We start from the raw sequence: 22,373 nt of genomic DNA on the forward strand, positions 1-22,373 counted from the left end.
CGGTAGCTTTCGTTTGAAAACTTTGTCACTTTATGTAGTAATAAATCTATTTTTTTCTTTACAGAATATTTTAATGCAAACCTGTTTGACCTTGTTAACAATTCGAAGGCAAAAGAATGTTAATGCAACGGAAATCCTGACGCAATGAAAATATTTTCTTTTTGGGATGGAATGCTTCGTTTCTTACCGCTCGGCTGCTTGGCGATAATTGTTTTCCAACTGGAAGGTTGGTGACAAATATTTGAATGCTCTCGTTGCAACAGTTTTCTCGTTAAAAAACTTATTCTGGTAAAACAAAATCATCGATAGGATTGGTTAATCGCCTAATAGCTTTTTCCCGTGTATTCATAATCTTTCTTCTGTCAATGACACCGCCCTAACTGTGATACGTTTGTGTGTTCAGCCGTCCAAGCCTTGGACCAGCCCGTCGTCGAAAGCGTAACAAGCGTCAGTTTTAATGTCGTTGTTAATATTACTGGACTCACCGAACCCACGTTGGTCTACACTCCACATCATAATCCCGGCCTTGCCATCACCTTACCGATAAATTCAATTTCTACTAATGTGAGTATCAAAAACTGCCAAACAATGTTATACGAGTTGCATTGATTATTTTCAAGATCAGTGGCAAGCATTAATATATTTTTTTTTGTATTCTTGTTGGGTGGCATCTCTCAGCTTTGTGGGTCGACATCCTGAACCACGTTCGGTAAAACCCTATAACTGTTGACATTGTGCGATATCAAGCCTAAGACAAAGTTAAATCAACAGAATATAAACAAACTTGACTCCAGCACAAAAAAAATGAATTTTGGTTTCTGTATGTTTTCTCTTTAATTTTGATAGGTTACCTACACACGTTTTCTCGAAAAATTACCATGGTGCGTTACTATTTAGGTGACCGGGCTTACTCAAAACACTTTGTACGAAGTGAAATTGAGAGGTGTATCGAGTGGTCAAACCTTGGAAAGCAATGTCACATATGCAAGAACAGGTAAGCACATTGAACCGATTTCACTCGTAAATCGTCCGATTTTTTTTCTAAATCTTAACGTATTTCTGGGATCGTTTCTTGTGTTTCTTCATCCCTTTTTTGTCTATTTGTGACTACGTTCGTTGTAACGACTTGATGCGAGCTGGTTTTTCAGCACGATAACTTGTACTAATCTATTGTTTTCATTTCTCCACTTTGCATTTAGGAAACCTAAAATCGCTCTGAAATAATTTCGCAAAACTCAATTACATAAATGCCGAAACTCCCTCGAAACAATGTTACACGCCACAAAATATCATAACTATTATGTTTTTCTCAGCACCATCCGGGGCAGCAGTCCGCTTCGTTTTGCCGAGACCGAATTTCGCAGTTATGATGTTGGAAAAGACGCCTGGGGCCACTTCGTGGGAAATTCGTGTCATCAATCGGATAACTGGAAACACAACTGTCTGCCCATGCAACCTGGGAAACCTCGCATATGTGGCTATGTAAGCTGATAGTTTTCTTCTGCACAGATGAAAAATACAAAACGCTGCTTAGTGGTATTTACGTGATTCATTGACAGAAGCCTAAATTACGAAAAACATTTGGACAACGTAAAAATTGGTTTACGCGCGAGCACCCAAAACTCCACTTTATACTATATAACTCCTGGGTATTTGTCTTGCTACTATTATTCTTATTGTCATCTTGTTACATTGAAAATACTGTCAACTTCAGTTTGATAGTCGGTCAAAAGGTAAGTTAACTCCAAAAAGATAGTATCGCGATCAGTATTAATTCAATACACTGACTGATGTAAATCATCCATGCAAGCGAATGATCTCCATTTTGAGACCGTGCTATTACTTTATCGCTTAAACCCTTTTCAAAGTTTGACACCCTATAGTTTCGGAGCCACGTGTGGTTCTTCCATTCTCTGTTATGGCTCCATAGAGACGGTAACCTCAGTTTTAAAACATCTATCCACCAGATAGGAAACATTTTTATGGTACACTTAAATGTTCCTATGTACTGAATTATTAGAAGACTAACTTCTTAAAGAATACCAAACCGGGATAATTCAGTTTATAGACACAAGACTGATACGGTACATTTCATAACTTGAATGTTCCTGTAAGTTTTGCCAGTTCGTCAAAAACGTAGAATGGCACTTGTGATGATTTGTGTTCGTTTACGGGGTAAAATAATTCCTGCCAATTTAGGTTTCGCGCCCCAGAACTTGTGTTAGCTTTGTGCAAAAAATAGTATAACTAGGACTTTGCATATGTTGCCGACTATGCCCTATTTATTGTCTCTTGGAGAGCACAGCGGTACACACAAATTTTGATCAAGTTTTCGTTCCAGAGCAACTGGTCTGCAGCCAAACTCGGAGTACGAAGTGGAAGCTCGAGTTGCGCAAGTTTACGGCCAACTTAACTTCACAGTCCAGCAAAGCCCATTTGGCCCTAAGACGACCTTCACAACAGGTGTGCACAGTGCGATGTGTGACGATTTATTTAAGAAAAAACATCTTTGAAAAGCAAACTGTTAGGTTAATTTAACTTTTGTGGAAGTACTCCACTATAACTTCACAACTAGACAATTTGGTCGATTGTTTTTGTGCAATAAAACGCAGTGTTTGTCATATCACAAAGTCAGCAGTTTAATAAAAATGTCAGCAGTTTGGTAAAAATGTCAGAAGTTTGACCTTCTTTGTAGTTGATTTTCACTTACCAACTATCAACGAAACTTTAATGTCCGTCTGTAACAAGTTTGCACAGGCAAACAAATCCGAACTGGCATCACATTGTTTCGTGCAATTCTATGTTTTCTAGGGCGTTTGTCGGTGTTTGGACGAGTTGTACTGAATGCGAGTTTATCGATCTCCGACCCCACAACGGCTACTTTAGTACAACAGCAGTTGAACGAGTCTTACGCTGGAAACACTAATGTCCATAACGTTTCTTTGTTGCCGATATTCAACACTACCACCTCCAACAATACCTTGCAATACGCACATTACGAATTACTGGTAAACAACGCGTCATCACTCGATACAACAGCTCTGGTGATACCAGATACATCTTTATTCACTGACTGTCAACTGAGTTTTAATGGTAAGCGCTATATATGGCTGGCTACATATTTAAACAATAGGACACTTGCATGGCAAGAACCAAAAGTTTCGTACTGTACGAAATCCGATCATAAAAAAATACTGAATGACATCGGATTTGGCGACAACTAGACAGTTGGTTGCTATAACAACACGTTGTTTGCAGCGACTTCTTTGAAATATGGTTTTACCGAAACCTTCCTATACGCCCTCTTCCCGCCTTTTTTGTGCGACCCCGATCGGGACGACGTAAGAAACTGGGCCTTGTTTACCGACCATGGCATCGATTCACAAAGAGATTTGTCCCGAACGGAAACTGAAAATACGGCTCAGTCAATCCAGCAGGTTTTTTTCAGCAACTCAGGTTTGGGTTTTGCTTCCCCTTCGTCAGTGTTTTTTGATATAAAAAAGATTTATGAAACTTACCCGGGCACTTTACTTGCCCAGATATTTTGAACTTAATCCAATGTCTTCCTTTGTTTGTTTCAACAACTAATGATTTTCTCTTTTTTTCTACAGTTGTTTACGATAACGACACGACATCGGTGGTATTTAACCTGACTTCCAATCAATTGTATGGCATCGCACAAGACAACCTGTCGCCAGTGTGTTCCAACTTAAACGCTACTCCCTTCTACCGAAATGTTTATGAAATTACGACTTTAAGCCGGCCTGAAAACGTGTACGCCTTTTTCCACACTACAGGTCAGTGTAAAATAGAGTGTTAGCTTGAAACCGGAATAGGCTACTTGGCGGGTAAACTGTGTTTATTTTTCGTACAAAATCTGTATTTACGTACTTGCCCGCGCTTTCTCACACAATGGAAGATTTTATGTCAATAACTTTTTTGCATTCATACCTGTATTACACACAGATATTTAAACAAAACCTATGCGGATTTCTTTCTACAGACGGTGGAAACCTTCCCATTCCCAACTTTTCCAGCATTCCTCTCAGTAGCGGATCTGAAGTTCGAGTTTCGTTTTCATCAAACGTGCTGGAAAGAGTCACAAAATACAGGTTTACATACATGGCATCGGACGGAACACAGACTTCAACCGAAATTACCGAACAGTTTATCGATCAATCCAACAACTACACGGTAACTAAACTACACACAAGACATTTCGTGTGTTTTTGCCTCGAAGGTTTCAAGCTGACTAGTGTTGTTCATTTTGTAATATAATATCCGTATGCAATAGGCCTATGTGCGCAAGAGGAATCAAACTTGATCTCTTACTTTTAAATTTTCCGACAAGTACTTCCTATTATTATAGCGGGCTGGCGCATGTTGGACTTATCAGAAAGAAATTTTTCACACCTTAACTATAGACGCTTTACAAAGCGATAGCCAAAGTAGCTTTATTGGCTTCACAAAAGACATTGGTTTCAATAGGCTTATTTATTTTTTTATTTTAGGTACATGTCGATCATGAATGTATTGTTTGTGTGCAGGTTGTTTTAAGCGGTTTTCAAAAAAACGACGTAACATCGGTTAATGCTTCCGCCGAATTTCGAGATTCCTTGGGGCGAATTTCTTCTCCACAACAGCTTGGAGTGTTCAGCGTTACTTCAGGTTTGAATAACAGTTGGTACAGATTAGCGAAGCAAAAGAAACGAATATTGAAAATATTTATAGACATAGATGTGTGAAACTGATAAATATTAATTCATGAGAATACGTCATTATTCAGAGGTTGTGTTACTGACGCGTTTGAACCTAAAAACCACTAAATTCAATTCAGTTATGAGGCCTTTCTACCTTTTAAGCTTATAAACACCAAAAATGCCAAAAAACAGCAATGAAACAAGGCCTTGTTATTGGCGAAAAAGGTTGAATATTTTCACTACGCAATCATGAACTGACAAAGGCAAACGTTGCAGTCGACACGCTATTGCTCAAGCAAATATTGTAATTTATAATTCTTATGTTTCTTGATGAAGCACAAAAAAGTTACATAAACGATAGCTACTAAAAAAAGGAAAAGACGGTTCTCAACTTTCGTTGCGATATTGACGCTTGTAGAATGAAACTAATACCAACGTATTTTTTCAAGACGAAAACGAATGCACAAATGGAAACCACAACTGCCATGAAAATGCAACCTGTACCAACACAAATGGAAGCTTTACTTGTCAGTGTAACACTGGATATAGTGGAAATGGAATGACTTGTGAAGATATTAATGAATGCACAAATGAAAACCACAACTGCAATAAAAATGCAACCTGTACCAACACAAATGGAAGCTTTACTTGTCAGTGTAACACTGGATATAGTGGGGATGGAATGGTTTGTGAAGATATTAATGAATGCACAATTGGAAACCACACCTGCCATGATAATGCAACCTGTACCAACACAAATGGAAGCTTTACTTGTCAGTGTAACACTGGATACAGTGGGGATGGAATGGCTTGTAAAGATATCAATGAATGCACAATTGGAAACCACTCCTGCCATGATAATGCAACCTGTACCAACACAAATGGAAGCTTTACTTGTCAGTGTAACACTGGATACAGTGGGGATGGAATGACTTGTAAAGATATTAATGAATGCACAATTGGAAACCACACCTGCCATGATAATGCAACCTGTACCAACACAAACGGAAGCTTTACTTGTCAGTGTAACACTGGATACAGTGGGGATGGAATGACTTGTAAAGATATTAATGAATGCACAATTGGAAACCACACCTGCCATGATAATGCAACCTGTACCAACACAAACGGAAGCTTTACTTGTCAGTGTAACACTGGATATAGTGGGGATGGAATGGTTTGTAAAGATATTAATGAATGCACAATTGGAAACCACACCTGCCATGATAATGCAACCTGTACCAACACAAATGGAAGCTTTACTTGTCAGTGTAACACTGGATACAGTGGGGATGGAATGACTTGTAAAGATATTAATGAATGCACAATTGGAAACCACACGTGCCATGATAATGCAACCTGTACCAACACAAACGGAAGCTTTACTTGTCAGTGTAACACTGGATACAGTGGAGATGGAATGGCTTGTAAAGATATTAATGAATGCACAATTGGAAAACACTCCTGCCATGATAATGCAACCTGTACCAACACAAATGGAAGCTTTACTTGCCAGTGTAACACTGGATACAGTGGGGATGGAATGTCTTGTGAAGATATTAATGAATGCACCATTGGAAACCACACCTGCCATGAAAATGCAACCTGTACCAACACAAATGGAAGCTTTACTTGTCAGTGTAACACTGGATACAGTGGAGATGGAATGGCTTGTAAAGATATTAATGAATGCACAAATGGAAACCACTCCTGCCATGAAAATGCAACCTGTACCAACACAAATGGAAGCTTTACTTGTCAGTGTAACACTGGATACAGTGGGGATGGAATGTCTTGTGAAGATATTAATGAATGCACAATTGGAAACCACACCTGCCATGAAAATGCAACCTGTACCAACACAAACGGAAGCTTTACTTGTCAGTGTAACACTGGATACAGTGGGGATGGAATGGCTTGTGAAGATATTAATGAATGCACATATGGAAACCACTCCTGCCATGATAATGCAACCTGTACCAACACAAACGGAAGCTTTACTTGTCAGTGTAACACTGGATACAGTGGGGATGGAATGTCTTGTGAAGATATTAATGAATGCACAACTGGAAACCACACCTGCCATGAAAATGCAACCTGTACCAACACAAACGGAAGCTTTACTTGTCAGTGTAACACTGGATACAGTGGGGATGGAATGGCTTGTGAAGATATTAATGAATGCACAATTGGAAACCACACCTGCCATGATAATGCAACCTGTACCAACACAAACGGAAGCTTTACTTGTCAGTGTAACATTGGATACAGTGGGGATGGAATGGCTTGTGAAGATATTGATGAATGCACAATTGGAAACCACACCTGCCATGAAAATGCAACCTGTACCAACACAAACGGAAGCTTTACTTGTCAGTGTAACACTGGATACAGTGGGGATGGAATGGCTTGTGAAGATATTAATGAATGCACAATTGGAAACCACACCTGCCATGATAATGCAACCTGTACCAACACAAATGGAAGCTTTACTTGTCAGTGTAACACTGGATACAGTGGGGATGGAATGGCTTGTGAAGATATTAATGAATGCACAATTGGAAACCACACCTGCCATGAAAATGCAACCTGTACCAACACAAAAGGAAGCTTTACTTGTCAGTGTAACACTGGATACAGTGGGGATGGAATGGTTTGTGGAGATATTAATGAATGCACAATAGGAAACCACACCTGCCATGAAAATGCAACCTGTACCAACACAAAAGGAAGCTTTACTTGTCAGTGTAACACTGGATACAGTGGGGATGGAATGGTTTGTGGAGATATTAATGAATGCACAATTGGAAACCACACCTGCCATGAAAATGCAACCTGTACCAACACAAAAGGAAGCTTTACTTGTCAGTGTAACACTGGATACAGTGGGGATGGAATGGTTTGTGGAGATATTAATGAATGCACAATAGGAAACCACACCTGCCATGAAAATGCAACCTGTACCAACACAAACGGAAGCTTTACTTGTCAGTGTAACACTGGATACAGTGGGGATGGAATGGCTTGTGAAGATATTGATGAATGCACAATTGGAAACCACACCTGCCATGAAAATGCAACCTGTACCAACACAAATGGAAGCTTTACTTGTCAGTGTAACATTGGATACAGTGGGGATGGAATGGCTTGTGAAGATATTAATGAATGCACAATTGGAAACCACACCTGCCATGAAAATGCAACCTGTACCAACACAAATGGAAGCTTTACTTGTCAGTGTAACATTGGATACAGTGGGGATGGAATGGCTTGTGAAGATATTAATGAATGCACAATAGGAAACCACACCTGCCATGAAAATGCAACCTGTATCAACACAAACGGAAGCTTTACTTGTCAGTGTAACACTGGATACAGTGGGGATGGAATGGCTTGTGAAGATATTGACGAATGCACAATTGGAAACCACACCTGCCATGAAAATGCAACCTGTACCAACACAAAAGGAAGCTTTACTTGTCAGTGTAACACTGGTTACAGTGGGGATGGAATGGCTTGTGAAGATATTAATGAATGCACAATTGGAAACCACACCTGCCATGAAAATGCAACCTGTACCAACACAAACGGAAGCTTTACTTGTCAGTGTAACACTGGATACAGTGGGGATGGAATGTCTTGTGAAGATATTAATGAATGCACAATTGGAAACCACATCTGCCATGAAAATGCAACCTGTACCAACACAAACGGAAGCTTTACTTGTCAGTGTAACACTGGATACAGTGGGGATGGAATGGCTTGTGAAGATATTAATGAATGCACATATGGAAACCACTCCTGCCATGATAATGCAACCTGTACCAACACAAACGGAAGCTTTACTTGTCAGTGTAACACTGGATACAGTGGGGATGGAATGTCTTGTGAAGATATTAATGAATGCACAACTGGAAACCACACCTGCCATGAAAATGCAACCTGTACCAACACAAACGGAAGCTTTACTTGTCAGTGTAACACTGGATACAGTGGGGATGGAATGGCTTGTGAAGATATTAATGAATGCACAATTGGAAACCACACCTGCCATGATAATGCAACCTGTACCAACACAAACGGAAGCTTTACTTGTCAGTGTAACATTGGATACAGTGGGGATGGAATGGCTTGTGAAGATATTGATGAATGCACAATTGGAAACCACACCTGCCATGAAAATGCAACCTGTACCAACACAAACGGAAGCTTTACTTGTCAGTGTAACACTGGATACAGTGGGGATGGAATGGCTTGTGAAGATATTAATGAATGCACAATTGGAAACCACACCTGCCATGATAATGCAACCTGTACCAACACAAATGGAAGCTTTACTTGTCAGTGTAACACTGGATACAGTGGGGATGGAATGGCTTGTGAAGATATTAATGAATGCACAATTGGAAACCACACCTGCCATGAAAATGCAACCTGTACCAACACAAAAGGAAGCTTTACTTGTCAGTGTAACACTGGATACAGTGGGGATGGAATGGTTTGTGGAGATATTAATGAATGCACAATAGGAAACCACACCTGCCATGAAAATGCAACCTGTACCAAGACAAAAGGAAGCTTTACTTGTCAGTGTAACACTGGATACAGTGGGGATGGAATGGTTTGTGGAGATATTAATGAATGCACAATTGGAAACCACACCTGCCATGAAAATGCAACCTGTACCAACACAAAAGGAAGCTTTACTTGTCAGTGTAACACTGGATACAGTGGGGATGGAATGGTTTGTGGAGATATTAATGAATGCACAATAGGAAACCACACCTGCCATGAAAATGCAACCTGTACCAACACAAACGGAAGCTTTACTTGTCAGTGTAACACTGGATACAGTGGGGATGGAATGGCTTGTGAAGATATTGATGAATGCACAATTGGAAACCACACCTGCCATGAAAATGCAACCTGTACCAACACAAATGGAAGCTTTACTTGTCAGTGTAACATTGGATACAGTGGGGATGGAATGGCTTGTGAAGATATTAATGAATGCACAATTGGAAACCACACCTGCCATGAAAATGCAACCTGTACCAACACAAATGGAAGCTTTACTTGTCAGTGTAACATTGGATACAGTGGGGATGGAATGGCTTGTGAAGATATTAATGAATGCACAATAGGAAACCACACCTGCCATGAAAATGCAACCTGTATCAACACAAACGGAAGCTTTACTTGTCAGTGTAACACTGGATACAGTGGGGATGGAATGGCTTGTGAAGATATTGACGAATGCACAATTGGAAACCACACCTGCCATGAAAATGCAACCTGTACCAACACAAAAGGAAGCTTTACTTGTCAGTGTAACACTGGTTACAGTGGGGATGGAATGGCTTGTGAAGATATTAATGAATGCACAATTGGAAACCACACCTGCCATGAAAATGCAACCTGTACCAACACAAACGGAAGCTTTACTTGTCAGTGTAACACTGGATACAGTGGGGATGGAATGGTTTGTGAAGATATTGATGAATGTAGCATTGGAAACCACTCCTGCCATAAAAATGCAACCTGTACCAACACAAACGGAAGCTTTACTTGTCAGTGTAACACTGGATACAGTGGGGATGGAATGGTTTGTGAAGATATTGATGAATGTAGAATTGGAAACCACACCTGCCATGAAAATGCAACCTGTACCAACACAAACGGAAGCTTTACTTGTCAGTGTAACACTGGATACAGTGGGGATGGAATGGTTTGTGGAGATATTGATGAATGTAGAATTGGAAACCACTCCTGCCATAAAAATGCAACCTGTACCAACACAAACGGAAGCTTTACTTGTCAGTGTAACACAGGATACAGTGGGGATGGAATGGTTTGTGGAGATATTGATGAATGCACAATTGGAAACCACACCTGCCATGAAAATGCAACCTGTACCAACACAAATGGAAGCTTTACTTGTCAGTGTAACATTGGATACAGTGGGGATGGAATGGCTTGTGAAGATATTAATGAATGCACAATAGGAAACCACACCTGCCATGAAAATGCAACCTGTACCAACACAAACGGAAGCTTTACTTGTCAGTGTAACACTGGATACAGTGGGGATGGAATGGCTTGTGAAGATATTAATGAATGCACAATTGGAAACCACACCTGCCATGAAAATGCAACCTGTACCAACACAAATGGAAGCTTTACTTGTCAGTGTAACATTGGATACAGTGGGGATGGAATGGCTTGTGAAGATATTAATGAATGCACAATTGGAAACCACACCTGCCATGAAAATGCAACCTGTACCAACACAAATGGAAGCTTTACTTGTCAGTGTAACACTGCATACAGTGGGGATGGAATGGTTTGTGAAGATATTGATGAATGTAGAATTGGAAACCACTCCTGCCATGAAAATGCAACCTGTACCAACACAAACGGAAGCTTTACTTGTCAGTGTAACACTGGATATAGTGGGGATGGAATGGCTTGTGAAGATATTAATGAATGCACAATTGGAAACCACAACTGCCATGATAATGCAACCTGTACCAACACAAACGGAAGCTTTACTTGTCAGTGTAACACAGGATACAGTGGGGATGGAATGGTTTGTGTAGATATTGATGAATGTAGAATAGGAAACCACTCCTGCCATGAAAATGCAACCTGTACCAACACAAACGGAAGCTTTACTTGTCAGTGTAACACTGGATACAGTGGGGATGGAATGGTTTGTGGAGATATTGATGAATGTAGAATTGGAAACCACTCCTGCCATGAAAATGCAACCTGTACCAACACAAACGGAAGCTTTACTTGTCAGTGTAACACTGGATATAGTGGGGATGGAATGGCTTGTGAAGATATTAATGAATGCACAATTGGAAACCACTCCTGCCATGAAAATGCAACCTGTACCAACACAAACGGAAGCTTTACTTGTCAGTGTAACACTGGATATAGTGGGGATGGAATGGCTTGTGAAGATATTAATGAATGCACAATTGGAAACCACACCTGCCATGAAAATGCAACCTGTACCAACACAAATGGAAGCTTTACTTGTCAGTGTAACACTGCATACAGTGGGGATGGAATGGTTTGTGAAGATATTAATGAATGCACAATTGGAAACCACACCTGCCATGAAAATGCAACCTGTACCAACACAAATGGAAGCTTTACTTGTCAGTGTAACACTGGATATAGTGGGGATGGAATGGCTTGTGAAGATATTAATGAATGCACAATTGGAAACCACACCTGCCATGAAAATGCAACCTGTACCAACACAAATGGAAGCTTTACTTGTCAGTGTAAAACTGCATACAGTGGGGATGGAATGGTTTGTGTAGATATTGATGAATGTAGAATTGGAAACCACTCCTGCCATGAAAATGCAACCTGTACCAACACAAACGGAAGCTTTACTTGTCAGTGTAACACTGGATATAGTGGGGATGGAATGGCTTGTGAAGATATTAATGAATGCACAATTGGAAACCACACCTGCCATGAAAATGCAACCTGTACCAACACAAATGGAAGCTTTACTTGTCAGTGTAAAACTGCATACAGTGGGGATGGAATGGTTTGTGTAGATATTGATGAATGTAGAATTGGAAACCACTCCTGCCATGAAAATGCAACCTGTACCAACACAAACGGAAGCTTTACTTGTCAGTGTAACACTGGATACAGTGGGGATGGAATGGTTTGTGGAGATATTGATGAATGTAGAATTGGAAACCACTCCTGCCATGAAAATGCAACCTGTACCAACACAAACGGAAGCTTTACTTGTCAGTGTAACACTGGATATAGTGGGGATGGAATGGCTTGTGAAGATATTAATGAATGCACAATTGGAAACCACAACTGCCATGATAATGCAACCTGTACCAACACAAACGGAAGCTTTACTTGTCAGTGTAACACAGGATACAGTGGGGATGGAATGGTTTGTGGAGATATTGATGAATGTAGAATTGGAAACCACTCCTGCCATGAAAATGCAACCTGTACCAACACAAACGGAAGCTTTACTTGTCAGTGTAACACTGGATATAGTGGGGATGGAATGGCTTGTGAAGATATTAATGAATGCACAATTGGAAACCACAACTGCCATGATAATGCAACCTGTACCAACACAAACGGAAGCTTTACTTGTCAGTGTAACACTGGATACAGTGGGGATGGAATGGTTTGTGGAGATATTAATGAATGCACAATTGGAAACCACACCTGCCATGAAAATGCAACCTGTACCAACACAAACGGAAGCTTTACTTGTCAGTGTAACACTGGATACAGTGGGGATGGAATGGCTTGTGAAGATATTAATGAATGCATAATTGGAAACCACACCTGCCATGAAAATGCAACCTGTACCAACACAAATGGAAGCTTTACTTGTCAGTGTAACACTGCATACAGTGGGGATGGAATGGTCTGTGAAGATATTGATGAATGTAGAATTGGAAACCACACCTGCCATGAAAATGCAACCTGTACCAACACAAATGGAAGCTTTACTTGTCAGTGTAACACTGGATACAGTGGGGATGGAATGGCTTGTGAAGATATTGATGAATGCACAATTGGAAACCACACCTGCCATGAAAATGCAACCTGTACCAACACAAACGGAAGCTTTACTTGTCAGTGTAACACTGGATACAGTGGGGATGGAATGGCTTGTGAAGATATTGATGAATGCACAATTGGAAACCACACCTGCCATGAAAATGCAATCTGTACCAACACAAACGGAAGCTTTACTTGTCAGTGTAACACTGCATACAGTGGGGATGGAATGGTTTGTGAAGATATTGATGAATGCACAATTGGAAACCACACCTGCCATGAAAATGCAATCTGTACCAACACAAACGGAAGCTTTACTTGTCAGTGTAACACTGGATACAGTGGGGATGGAATGGCTTGTGAAGATCATGATGAATGCACAATTGGAAACCACAACTGCCATGAAAATGCAACCTGTACCAACACAAATGGAAGCTTTACTTGTCAGTGTAACACTGGATACAGTGGGGATGGAATGGTTTGTGAAGATATTGATGAATGCACAATTGGAAACCACACCTGCCATGAAAATGCAATCTGTACCAACACAAACGGAAGCTTTACTTGTCAGTGTAACACTGGATACAGTGGGGATGGAATGGTTTGTGAAGATATTGATGAATGTACAATTGGAAACCACACCTGCCATGCAAATGCAACCTGTACCAACACAAATGGAAGCTTTACTTGTCAGTGTAACACTGGATACAGTGGGGATGGAATGGTTTGTGAAGATATTGATGAATGTAGAATTGGAAACCACACCTGCCATGAAAATGCAATCTGTACCAACACAAACGGAAACTTTACTTGTCAGTGTAACACTGGATACAGTGGGGATGGAATGGATTGTGAAGATATTAATGAATGTAGAATTGGAAACCACACTTGCCATGCAAATGCAACCTGTACCAACACAAATGGAAGCTTTACTTGTCAGTGTAACACTGGATACAGTGGGGATGGAATGGTTTGTGGAGATATTGATGAATGTAGAATTGGAAACCACTCCTGCCATGATAATGCAACCTGTACCAACACAAATGGAAGCTTTACTTGTCAGTGTAACACTGCATACAGTGGGGATGGAATGGTTTGTGAAGATATTGATGAATGCACAATTGGAAACCACACCTGCCATGAAAATGCAATCTGTACCAACACAAACGGAAGCTTTACTTGTCAGTGTAACACTGCATACAGTGGGGATGGAAGGGTTTGTGAAGATATTGATGAATGTAGAATTGGAAACCACACCTGCCATGCAAATGCAACCTGTACCAACACAAATGGAAGCTTTACTTGTCAGTGTAACACTGGATACAGTGGGGATGGAATGGCTTGTGAAGATATTGATGAATGTAGAATTGGAAACCACACCTGCCATGAAAATGCAATCTGTACCAACACAAACGGAAACTTTACTTGTCAGTGTAACACTGGATACAGTGGGGATGGAATGGATTGTGAAGATATTAATGAATGCACAATTGGAAACCACACCTGCCATGAAAATGCAACCTGTACCAACACAAATGGAAGCTTTACTTGTCAGTGTAACACTGGATACAGTGGGGATGGAATGGTTTGTGAAGATATTGATGAATGTAGAATTGGAAACCACACCTGCCATGCAAATGCAACCTGTACCAACACAAATGGAAGCTTTACTTGTCAGTGTAACACTGGATACAGTGGGGATGGAATGGTTTGTGGAGATATTGATGAATGTAGAATTGGAAACCACACTTGCCATGCAAATGCAACCTGTACCAACACAAATGGAAGCTTTACTTGTCAGTGTAACACTGGATACAGTGGGGATGGAATGGTTTGTGGAGATATTGATGAATGTAGAATTGGAAACCACTCCTGCCATGATAATGCAACCTGTACCAACACAAATGGAAGCTTTACTTGTCAGTGTAACACTGCATACAGTGGGGATGGAATGGTTTGTGAAGATATTGATGAATGCACAATTGGAAACCACACCTGCCATGAAAATGCAATCTGTACCAACACAAACGGAAGCTTTACTTGTCAGTGTAACACTGCATACAGTGGGGATGGAATGGTTTGTGAAGATATTGATGAATGTAGAATTGGAAACCACACCTGCCATGCAAATGCAACCTGTACCAACACAAATGGAAACTTTACTTGTCAGTGTAACACTGGATACAGTGGGGATGGAATGGCTTGTGAAGATATTGATGAATGTAGAATTGGAAACCACTCCTGCCATAAAAATGCAACCTGTACCAACACAAACGGAAACTTTACTTGTCAGTGTAACACTGGATACAGTGGGGATGGAATGGATTGTGAAGATATTAATGAATGCACAATTGGAAACCACACCTGCCATGAAAATGCAACCTGTACCAATACAAATGGAAGCTTTACTTGTCAGTGTAACACTGGATACAGTGCGGATGGAATGGTTTGTGGAGATATTGATGAATGTAGAATTGGAAACCACACCTGCCATGAGAATGCAACCTGTACCAATACAAATGGAAGCTTTACTTGTCAGTGTAACACTGGATACAGTGGGGATGGAATGGTTTGTGAAGATATTTATGAATGCACAATTGGAAACCACACCTGCCATGAAAATGCAACCTGTACCAACACAAATGGAAGCTTTACTTGTCAGTGTAACACTGGATACAGTGGGGATGGAATGGTTTGTGAAGATATTAATGAATGCACAATTGGAAACCACACCTGCCATGCAAATGCAACCTGTACCAACACAAACGGAAGCTTTACTTGTCAGTGTAACACTGGATACAGTGGGGATGGAATGGTTTGTGGAGATATTGATGAATGTAGAATTGGAAACCACTCCTGCCATGAAAATGCAACCTGTACCAACACAAACGGAAGCTTTACTTGTCAGTGTAACACTGGATACAGTGGGGATGGAATGGTTTGTGGAGATATTGATGAATGTAGAATTGGAAACCACTCCTGCCATGAAAATGCAACCTGTACCAACACAAACGGAAGCTTTACTTGTCAGTGTAACACTGGATACAGTGGGGATGGAATGGTCTGTGAAGATATTGATGAATGTAGAATTGGAAACCACTCCTGCCATGATAATGCAACCTGTACCAACACAAATGGAAGCTTTACTTGTCAGTGTAACACTGGATACAGTGGGGATGGAATGGTTTGTGAAGATATTGATGAATGTAGAATTGGAAACCACTCCTGCCATGAAAATGCAACCTGTACCAACAGAAATGGAAGCTTTACTTGTCAGTGTAACACTGGATACAGTGGGGATGGAATGGCTTGTGAAGATATTGATGAATGTAGAATTGGAAACCACACCTGCCATGAAAATGCAACCTGTACCAACACAAATGGAAGCTTTACTTGTCAGTGTAACACTGGATACAGTGGGGATGGAATGGTTTGTGAAGATATTGATGAATGTAGAATTGGAAACCACTCCTGCCATGAAAATGCAACCTGTACCAACAGAAATGGAAGCTTTACTTGTCAGTGTAACACTGGATACAGTGGGGATGGAATGGTTTGTGAAGATATTGATGAATGTAGAATTGGAAACCACACCTGCCATGAAAATGCAACCTGTACCAACACAAACGGAAGCTTTACTTGTCAGTGTAACACTGGATACAGTGGGGATGGAATGGTTTGTGGAGATATTGATGAATGTAGAATCGGAAACCACTCCTGCTATGAAAATGCAACCTGTACCAACAGAAATGGAAGCTTTACTTGTCAGTGTAACACTGGATACAGTGGGAATGGAATGGTTTGTGGAGATATTGATGAATGTAGAATTGGAAACCACACCTGCCATGAAAATGCAACCTGTACCAACACAAATGGAAGCTTTACTTGTCAGTGTAACACTGGATACAGTGGGAATGGAATGACTTGTGAAGATATTGATGAATGTCGATTAATGAGTTGCCATCGAAATGCAAATTGCACCAACACAATAGGAAGTTTTGCATGCGTATGTATTTTGGGATACACTGGAAATGGAACAGAATGTTCAGATATCGATGAATGTGCTTTGATGTTGGATGACTGTTATTTGATTGCAAATTGCACGAATTTTGATGGTGGTTTTAACTGCACTTGCAAACCTTTTTCAGGAAATGGAAGTTTTTGCATAGGTAATACAGTTTGTAGTTAGCGTTTATAAATCAGTTACCAAAGATTTATACTTTGTTTATATAAATCCAATAGAAAAGTTATTCCAATTCTGTGTCAAGTTTGGTCATTGAAATTTGTTATCTTAAAGAGTTATGATTTTTTTGCATTTTTTTTTGTTTTTTTGAATATTTCTGATGGGCATTTTGTCATTGATTTTTAAGATCCAAAATCTTCCAAACTTGAAATGTCAAGAATTGAAGAAACATCATTCACAGTAACATGGAACGAGAGTCAGGATGCCACGCTTTATACAGTGAGTTAAATATTTTTGCTAGAAAGATTTAATGCTCTTTTATTCCGATTTTGTTCAGGTGTTTGTATATTCAGCAATGGGAGATCAGCTAATAAGTAACTGGACAGTCCCCTTTCCCCCTGTTGCGTTTACAGGTCTCACATCAGGGACACCATACCATGTAAATTTAACCACTATTTTTCCTGATCAAGTTGAAGTGTCGTCCCCTCCAATCACTGTGATTACAAGTATGAATTTGGAAAACAGTTTCACTATATTAATTATAAAAGTGGATAAGTTTGACTTCATTGAAAACATAATATTTTTGGCAAATTTTATGTTCTTGGTTTTCATTTTTGGATTTTATTTAAAAAAAACAACACTTTATCGAGTCATAAGTTTAAAGAAAACAATTTAATTAAGACGATTTGATTGCATTGTTATTCTGTTACAGAACCAAGCGCAGTTGGAATCATTCAAATAACTGGTGTTAATAACAACTCCATTTCATGCAGTTGGCCACCAGTCAAAGGATCAACACAATATTTAGTTCAATATATCCAAACCCTTATATCAGCTCGGAAGAAAAGGCAAATCATTTCCCCCATAACAACTACAATAAATGTTAGTCTATTTTATGGGGAAAAAACTTAGTTCACAATAAAAAACTTCTTGCAGACTACGATGAACAATGTTATTCTTACCAACTTGGATTCTGGAACCATATATGCAATCTCAATTGCTGCGGCAAACAGTGGTGGGGCAGGTTCAGCAACCAACATCACTGTCATAACAGGTATTTTCTTCTTGATTGTGCCTGAAACAAACGCCAGCTGCTCTGGTTCTGAAAAATAGGTGAAAGAAAAAACTTTGAATTCATTTCAGTATCAAAAAAGACAGAATATCAATTCTAGCCTTTGTCTCACCCAATAACACCGTAAGCATGCAAACAACTCAAGTTTAGTTTGTTGCAAAATAGAAAATTACAAGTTGATGTTTTCCGAGACAAAATCAATGACTGCTGGTATCCAAGCTTAGTTTATACATGTATCCTAGTTTATACATTTACATGTAATTTTCTTGTAGTGTTTCTGTATTTGCTGCTGAAAATGTAACCACAAAGCATTTTTTTTTATCTAGCTCCATCCCCACCAAGCTATTATAATGTTACTTTCTATAATGGATCAAGTGTAAGTGTTGAATGGGACAAACCCAAAGGAACAGCTTTCTTTTATTGGAATCCCATTCCAGTACCTAGTGGAATGAACCTGTCATTTCGAGTTAATGGTAAAAATATATCCCTTTAATATCAAATTAGTACATTATGTTACATACATTAGTTTGTTCATAATTTAAACATTTACGAGAAAGCAGGTCGACATGCATGTTTTTACGTTAAATAAAACTTTTTTTTAATTTTTTCAGACACACAATTCTCCACCAATCTATTGAATCCTGTCCTTGCTTATGACCTTGTCCTGGTAGCTTGCAATGCACAGAATTACTGCAGTGACAATGTAAACGAAACAATCCGTACTGTCCGTGTTATGCCAAGTAAATTGAGCTTCCCGTTGTTGGTGACTCCATTGTTGGCTTTTTGGTCATACGAATGTTTGTTTAATAGGATGTGAATATGAACCATGTAGTACAGAAGCCAAATGCCTAGATGGAAACCTAACAGTTGACTGTAGCTGTGTAAATGGCTACACAGGGAATGGGGTAAATTGTACTGATGTTGATGAATGCAAGGATAACATGACCAGTCCTTGTGGAAATCAAAGTATTTCTGTTTGTGAAAATATGAAAGGGGGCTTTAATTGCTCTTGCAACAATGGCTTTGAGGTAATGTTGAATGGTTTCTTCAAAATTAAATATTACACAACACCACAAACCAGCAGCTTTTACCTCTAACGCTGTAACATCCAAATGTAGCACATTTAGAATGGATTTTGAATACCACACAACTTATAATTGAACTTTGTGTTGTTAAAGTTTGAATCTTGTAATATCAACTTTTCTGGCTGTTTTTTTAGCAAAGGTAATGGGGATTTTTCCAATATTATATTGAGAGAAAACTGTTCCGAGCAGCAGCTAAGAACCACAGCCTTTTACAGTCATTTTCTAGAACCTTTCATATGACAAGAACATCTCTTTCAGAGAAAAATATGTTTTTGGTTCAGGGTAACTGGACCAACTGTGAAGACAAAAACGAATGCCTTATGGGAGAAAGTGACTGTGACATCAACGCAAACTGCACCAATACAAATGGAAGTTTTTTTTGCACCTGCCATAAGGGATATGTTGGTAACGGGTCAAGCTGCATGGATGTTGATGAATGTAACTGCACTGAATCCATGTTTTGCTTAAATGCAAACAACTGCAGTACCCAGGCTCAATGCACAAACACAGCTGGGAGTTATACATGCACTTGTTTTGATGGTTACGTAGGGGATGGTTTTAATTGCAGTGACATAAATGAATGCGATAATGAACACAATTGCAGTAAAAATGCAACTTGTGAGAATCTTAAGGGAAGTTACCACTGTTCCTGTAAAGAAGGGTTTACTGGAAATGGCTTTAATTGCACAGACATTGACGAATGTCTGTCCAACATACTAAACAACTGTAGCTCTCAAGCAAGATGTGAAAACACTGTTGGTAACTACTCGTGTTCATGCAATGATGGCTATGATGACAATGGGACTCACTGCCTAAACATAAATGAATGCATGTCAACACCTTGTCCAATAAACGTTGGGTGTGTAGATACTCCAGGCAGTTTCTATTGCAATTGCACTGACCTCTTGGTTAGCAGCAAATGCACTTGTAATGACAAAAGTGATGCTGTCATATGCCATGGGTATAACCTGACCAGTGCATGCCCGACAGAAGAAATGTGTTTACGAGACCTAAGTAAGTGTAATTTCTTGAAATATGTACTTTGATGTTAAAAATGCTACACAATTTTTTAGCAATGATGTAATACCTATAGCAATACCTTTGTCTGACAAAATGTTATCTTAAAAACATTTAATCGGTTAAAATGAGAATATTCAAGGAACATGTTTCATTTTAAAGAAAAAAAAAACATTTTAGAATAATGCCAACATGCTTGATCAAAACCAATAACAACATTTGCAAGTATTTACTTGCTATGTACTTAATATATGTTTTTTAAATTTTTGTCTTTTGTTTTCAGCTTCATTTGATGGCGAGGTATCCTATAAATGCACATGCAATGTGCGCAGACACAATCCGTGTTTGGGCATCAATAACACTGCAATCTGTAACATAAGCTACTGTGAAACACAAGCAAACGTTTGCTCAAACCACACTCATGCAACATGCACCCAAACGAGTCTGTTTAAGCACACATGTCAGTGCTCAAGTGGATTTGTTTTCTCTCCTAAAAAAGACACTTGTCTTATTGGTAAAAATGTGGAGTTGAATTTGCACAATTTAATATTAACCCTTGCAATTCTTTACAGTCCCAACACATTGGTATTTATTTGTTCTTTTTCCACTTGTTCTCATGGTAATAGTTGGAATATACCTATATGTTCAGATGAAAAGGAGATCTGGCGTTTTCAGAGTATGACTAATAAATATTGTGTTTTTTATTTAACTTTTGTCAAGACAAGGCTGACCAAGAGCCTTGTTTTTGATTTGCCAAAGAGATGAGTATGTTACTAAACTATGCTACAAAGAAGTGGTTCTTAACCGTATTTCTCTTTAGAGCCACTGCTATGATGTTTAAGTAATGATTTGTTGTTGGGATATTCACCAAAACACTAGTAAAAGCTATTTTATTTTTTTACGTAGGTTTCCAGAAATGGAAGAGCAAGTTTAACAGCAACACACGGTGACTGATTCTTGCTTATACAGCAAACACAATTAACTCAACACACATTCCAAAATGTTTTGCATTTATCACATGAAGAAGAAAGTACTGTTCCTGTTTGAAGAAAGTGAATTTATTAGCTTTACATTGACTGTAAAATTGCATTTAAAACACATATATATAAGTGTTATTTGAATTTTTTGTGATTGTGCAGCCAATTTGAAGGCATAAGACTATGAGAAAAGATGCTACTCAAACAGTGTCATCTTGCACTTAACCAATTTATATTAAATTCTATACAACCGTTAACATATCTGAGCAAATTAAAGAGTAAGAAATGCTTATGACCATTGCTTGTTTTGCTAATAATTTTATGTGAGGCTTTAAAAGTTATGATGTTTGCCATATTTTCATTCTGTGCAACATTTTCCTAATTATACGAAAACGTATTTCTATGCACTATGCCCACATTGTTCGTTATGTTTATGTCTTGCGGATTATTGTTTTTACAAAACAAACTATATACATGCAATTTGAATTTTTGGTTACCTGTTCAATACTCATTGTTGCAGTCTTGTATATTGTGTTTTTGACGAAACTTGAATGTTATCTTCAAAATTGGCAGTTTCTGCACAGCACGAAACATCCTAAGCCTAATAATCAAAAACATATAGGGTAGGTAAAATTATTTTGCATTTGGACATGTGGGCTTTGAAAATCTATTGTTCGTGGTTAACTGCGAAGGATAAGCTATGTCGTTTTAACAATATTAAAACTACGACGCCTTTTTAATACATTAACTTAACTTAACACCCAGCCA

General features: G+C 39.0%; 1 protein-coding gene across 1 annotated transcript; it reads left to right on the forward strand.

Moving 5' to 3' along the window:
- Positions 1 to 69: 69 nt before the first annotated feature.
- LOC145903609 (uncharacterized) lies at positions 70 to 22,080 on the forward strand. The gene is made up of 22 exons (XM_082991703.1): positions 70 to 226; positions 404 to 564; positions 898 to 994; positions 1,314 to 1,482; positions 2,342 to 2,463; positions 2,812 to 3,093; positions 3,259 to 3,456; positions 3,612 to 3,797; positions 4,004 to 4,194; positions 4,548 to 4,668; positions 5,150 to 17,440; positions 17,642 to 17,733; positions 17,792 to 17,960; positions 18,167 to 18,336; positions 18,391 to 18,508; positions 18,853 to 18,999; positions 19,138 to 19,266; positions 19,337 to 19,554; positions 19,893 to 20,625; positions 20,912 to 21,142; positions 21,201 to 21,304; positions 21,535 to 22,080. Exons 1-22 carry the CDS (start codon positions 145 to 147, stop codon positions 21,580 to 21,582), a joined length of 16,059 nt encoding a protein of 5,352 aa, XP_082847829.1. The 5' UTR covers positions 70 to 144; the 3' UTR covers positions 21,583 to 22,080.
- Positions 22,081 to 22,373: the final 293 nt, after the last annotated feature.

This window comes from Ascidia mentula, chromosome 5, assembly GCF_947561715.1.
Source record: "Ascidia mentula chromosome 5, kaAscMent1.1, whole genome shotgun sequence".
NCBI classification, from domain to species: Eukaryota; Metazoa; Chordata; class Ascidiacea; order Phlebobranchia; family Ascidiidae; genus Ascidia; species Ascidia mentula.

Bases quoted from the DNA above. Each gene is read 5' to 3' on its own strand.
- LOC145903609 (XM_082991703.1), top strand. From the start codon at position 145: ATGAAAATATTTTCTTTTTGGGATGGAATGCTTCGTTTCTTACCGCTC. The intron at 1,483-2,341 runs GTAAGCTGATAG...TTTTCGTTCCAG, and splicing joins AACCTCGCATATGTGGCTAT to AGCAACTGGTCTGCAGCCAA. The intron at 2,464-2,811 runs GTGTGCACAGTG...TATGTTTTCTAG, and splicing joins TAAGACGACCTTCACAACAG to GGCGTTTGTCGGTGTTTGGA.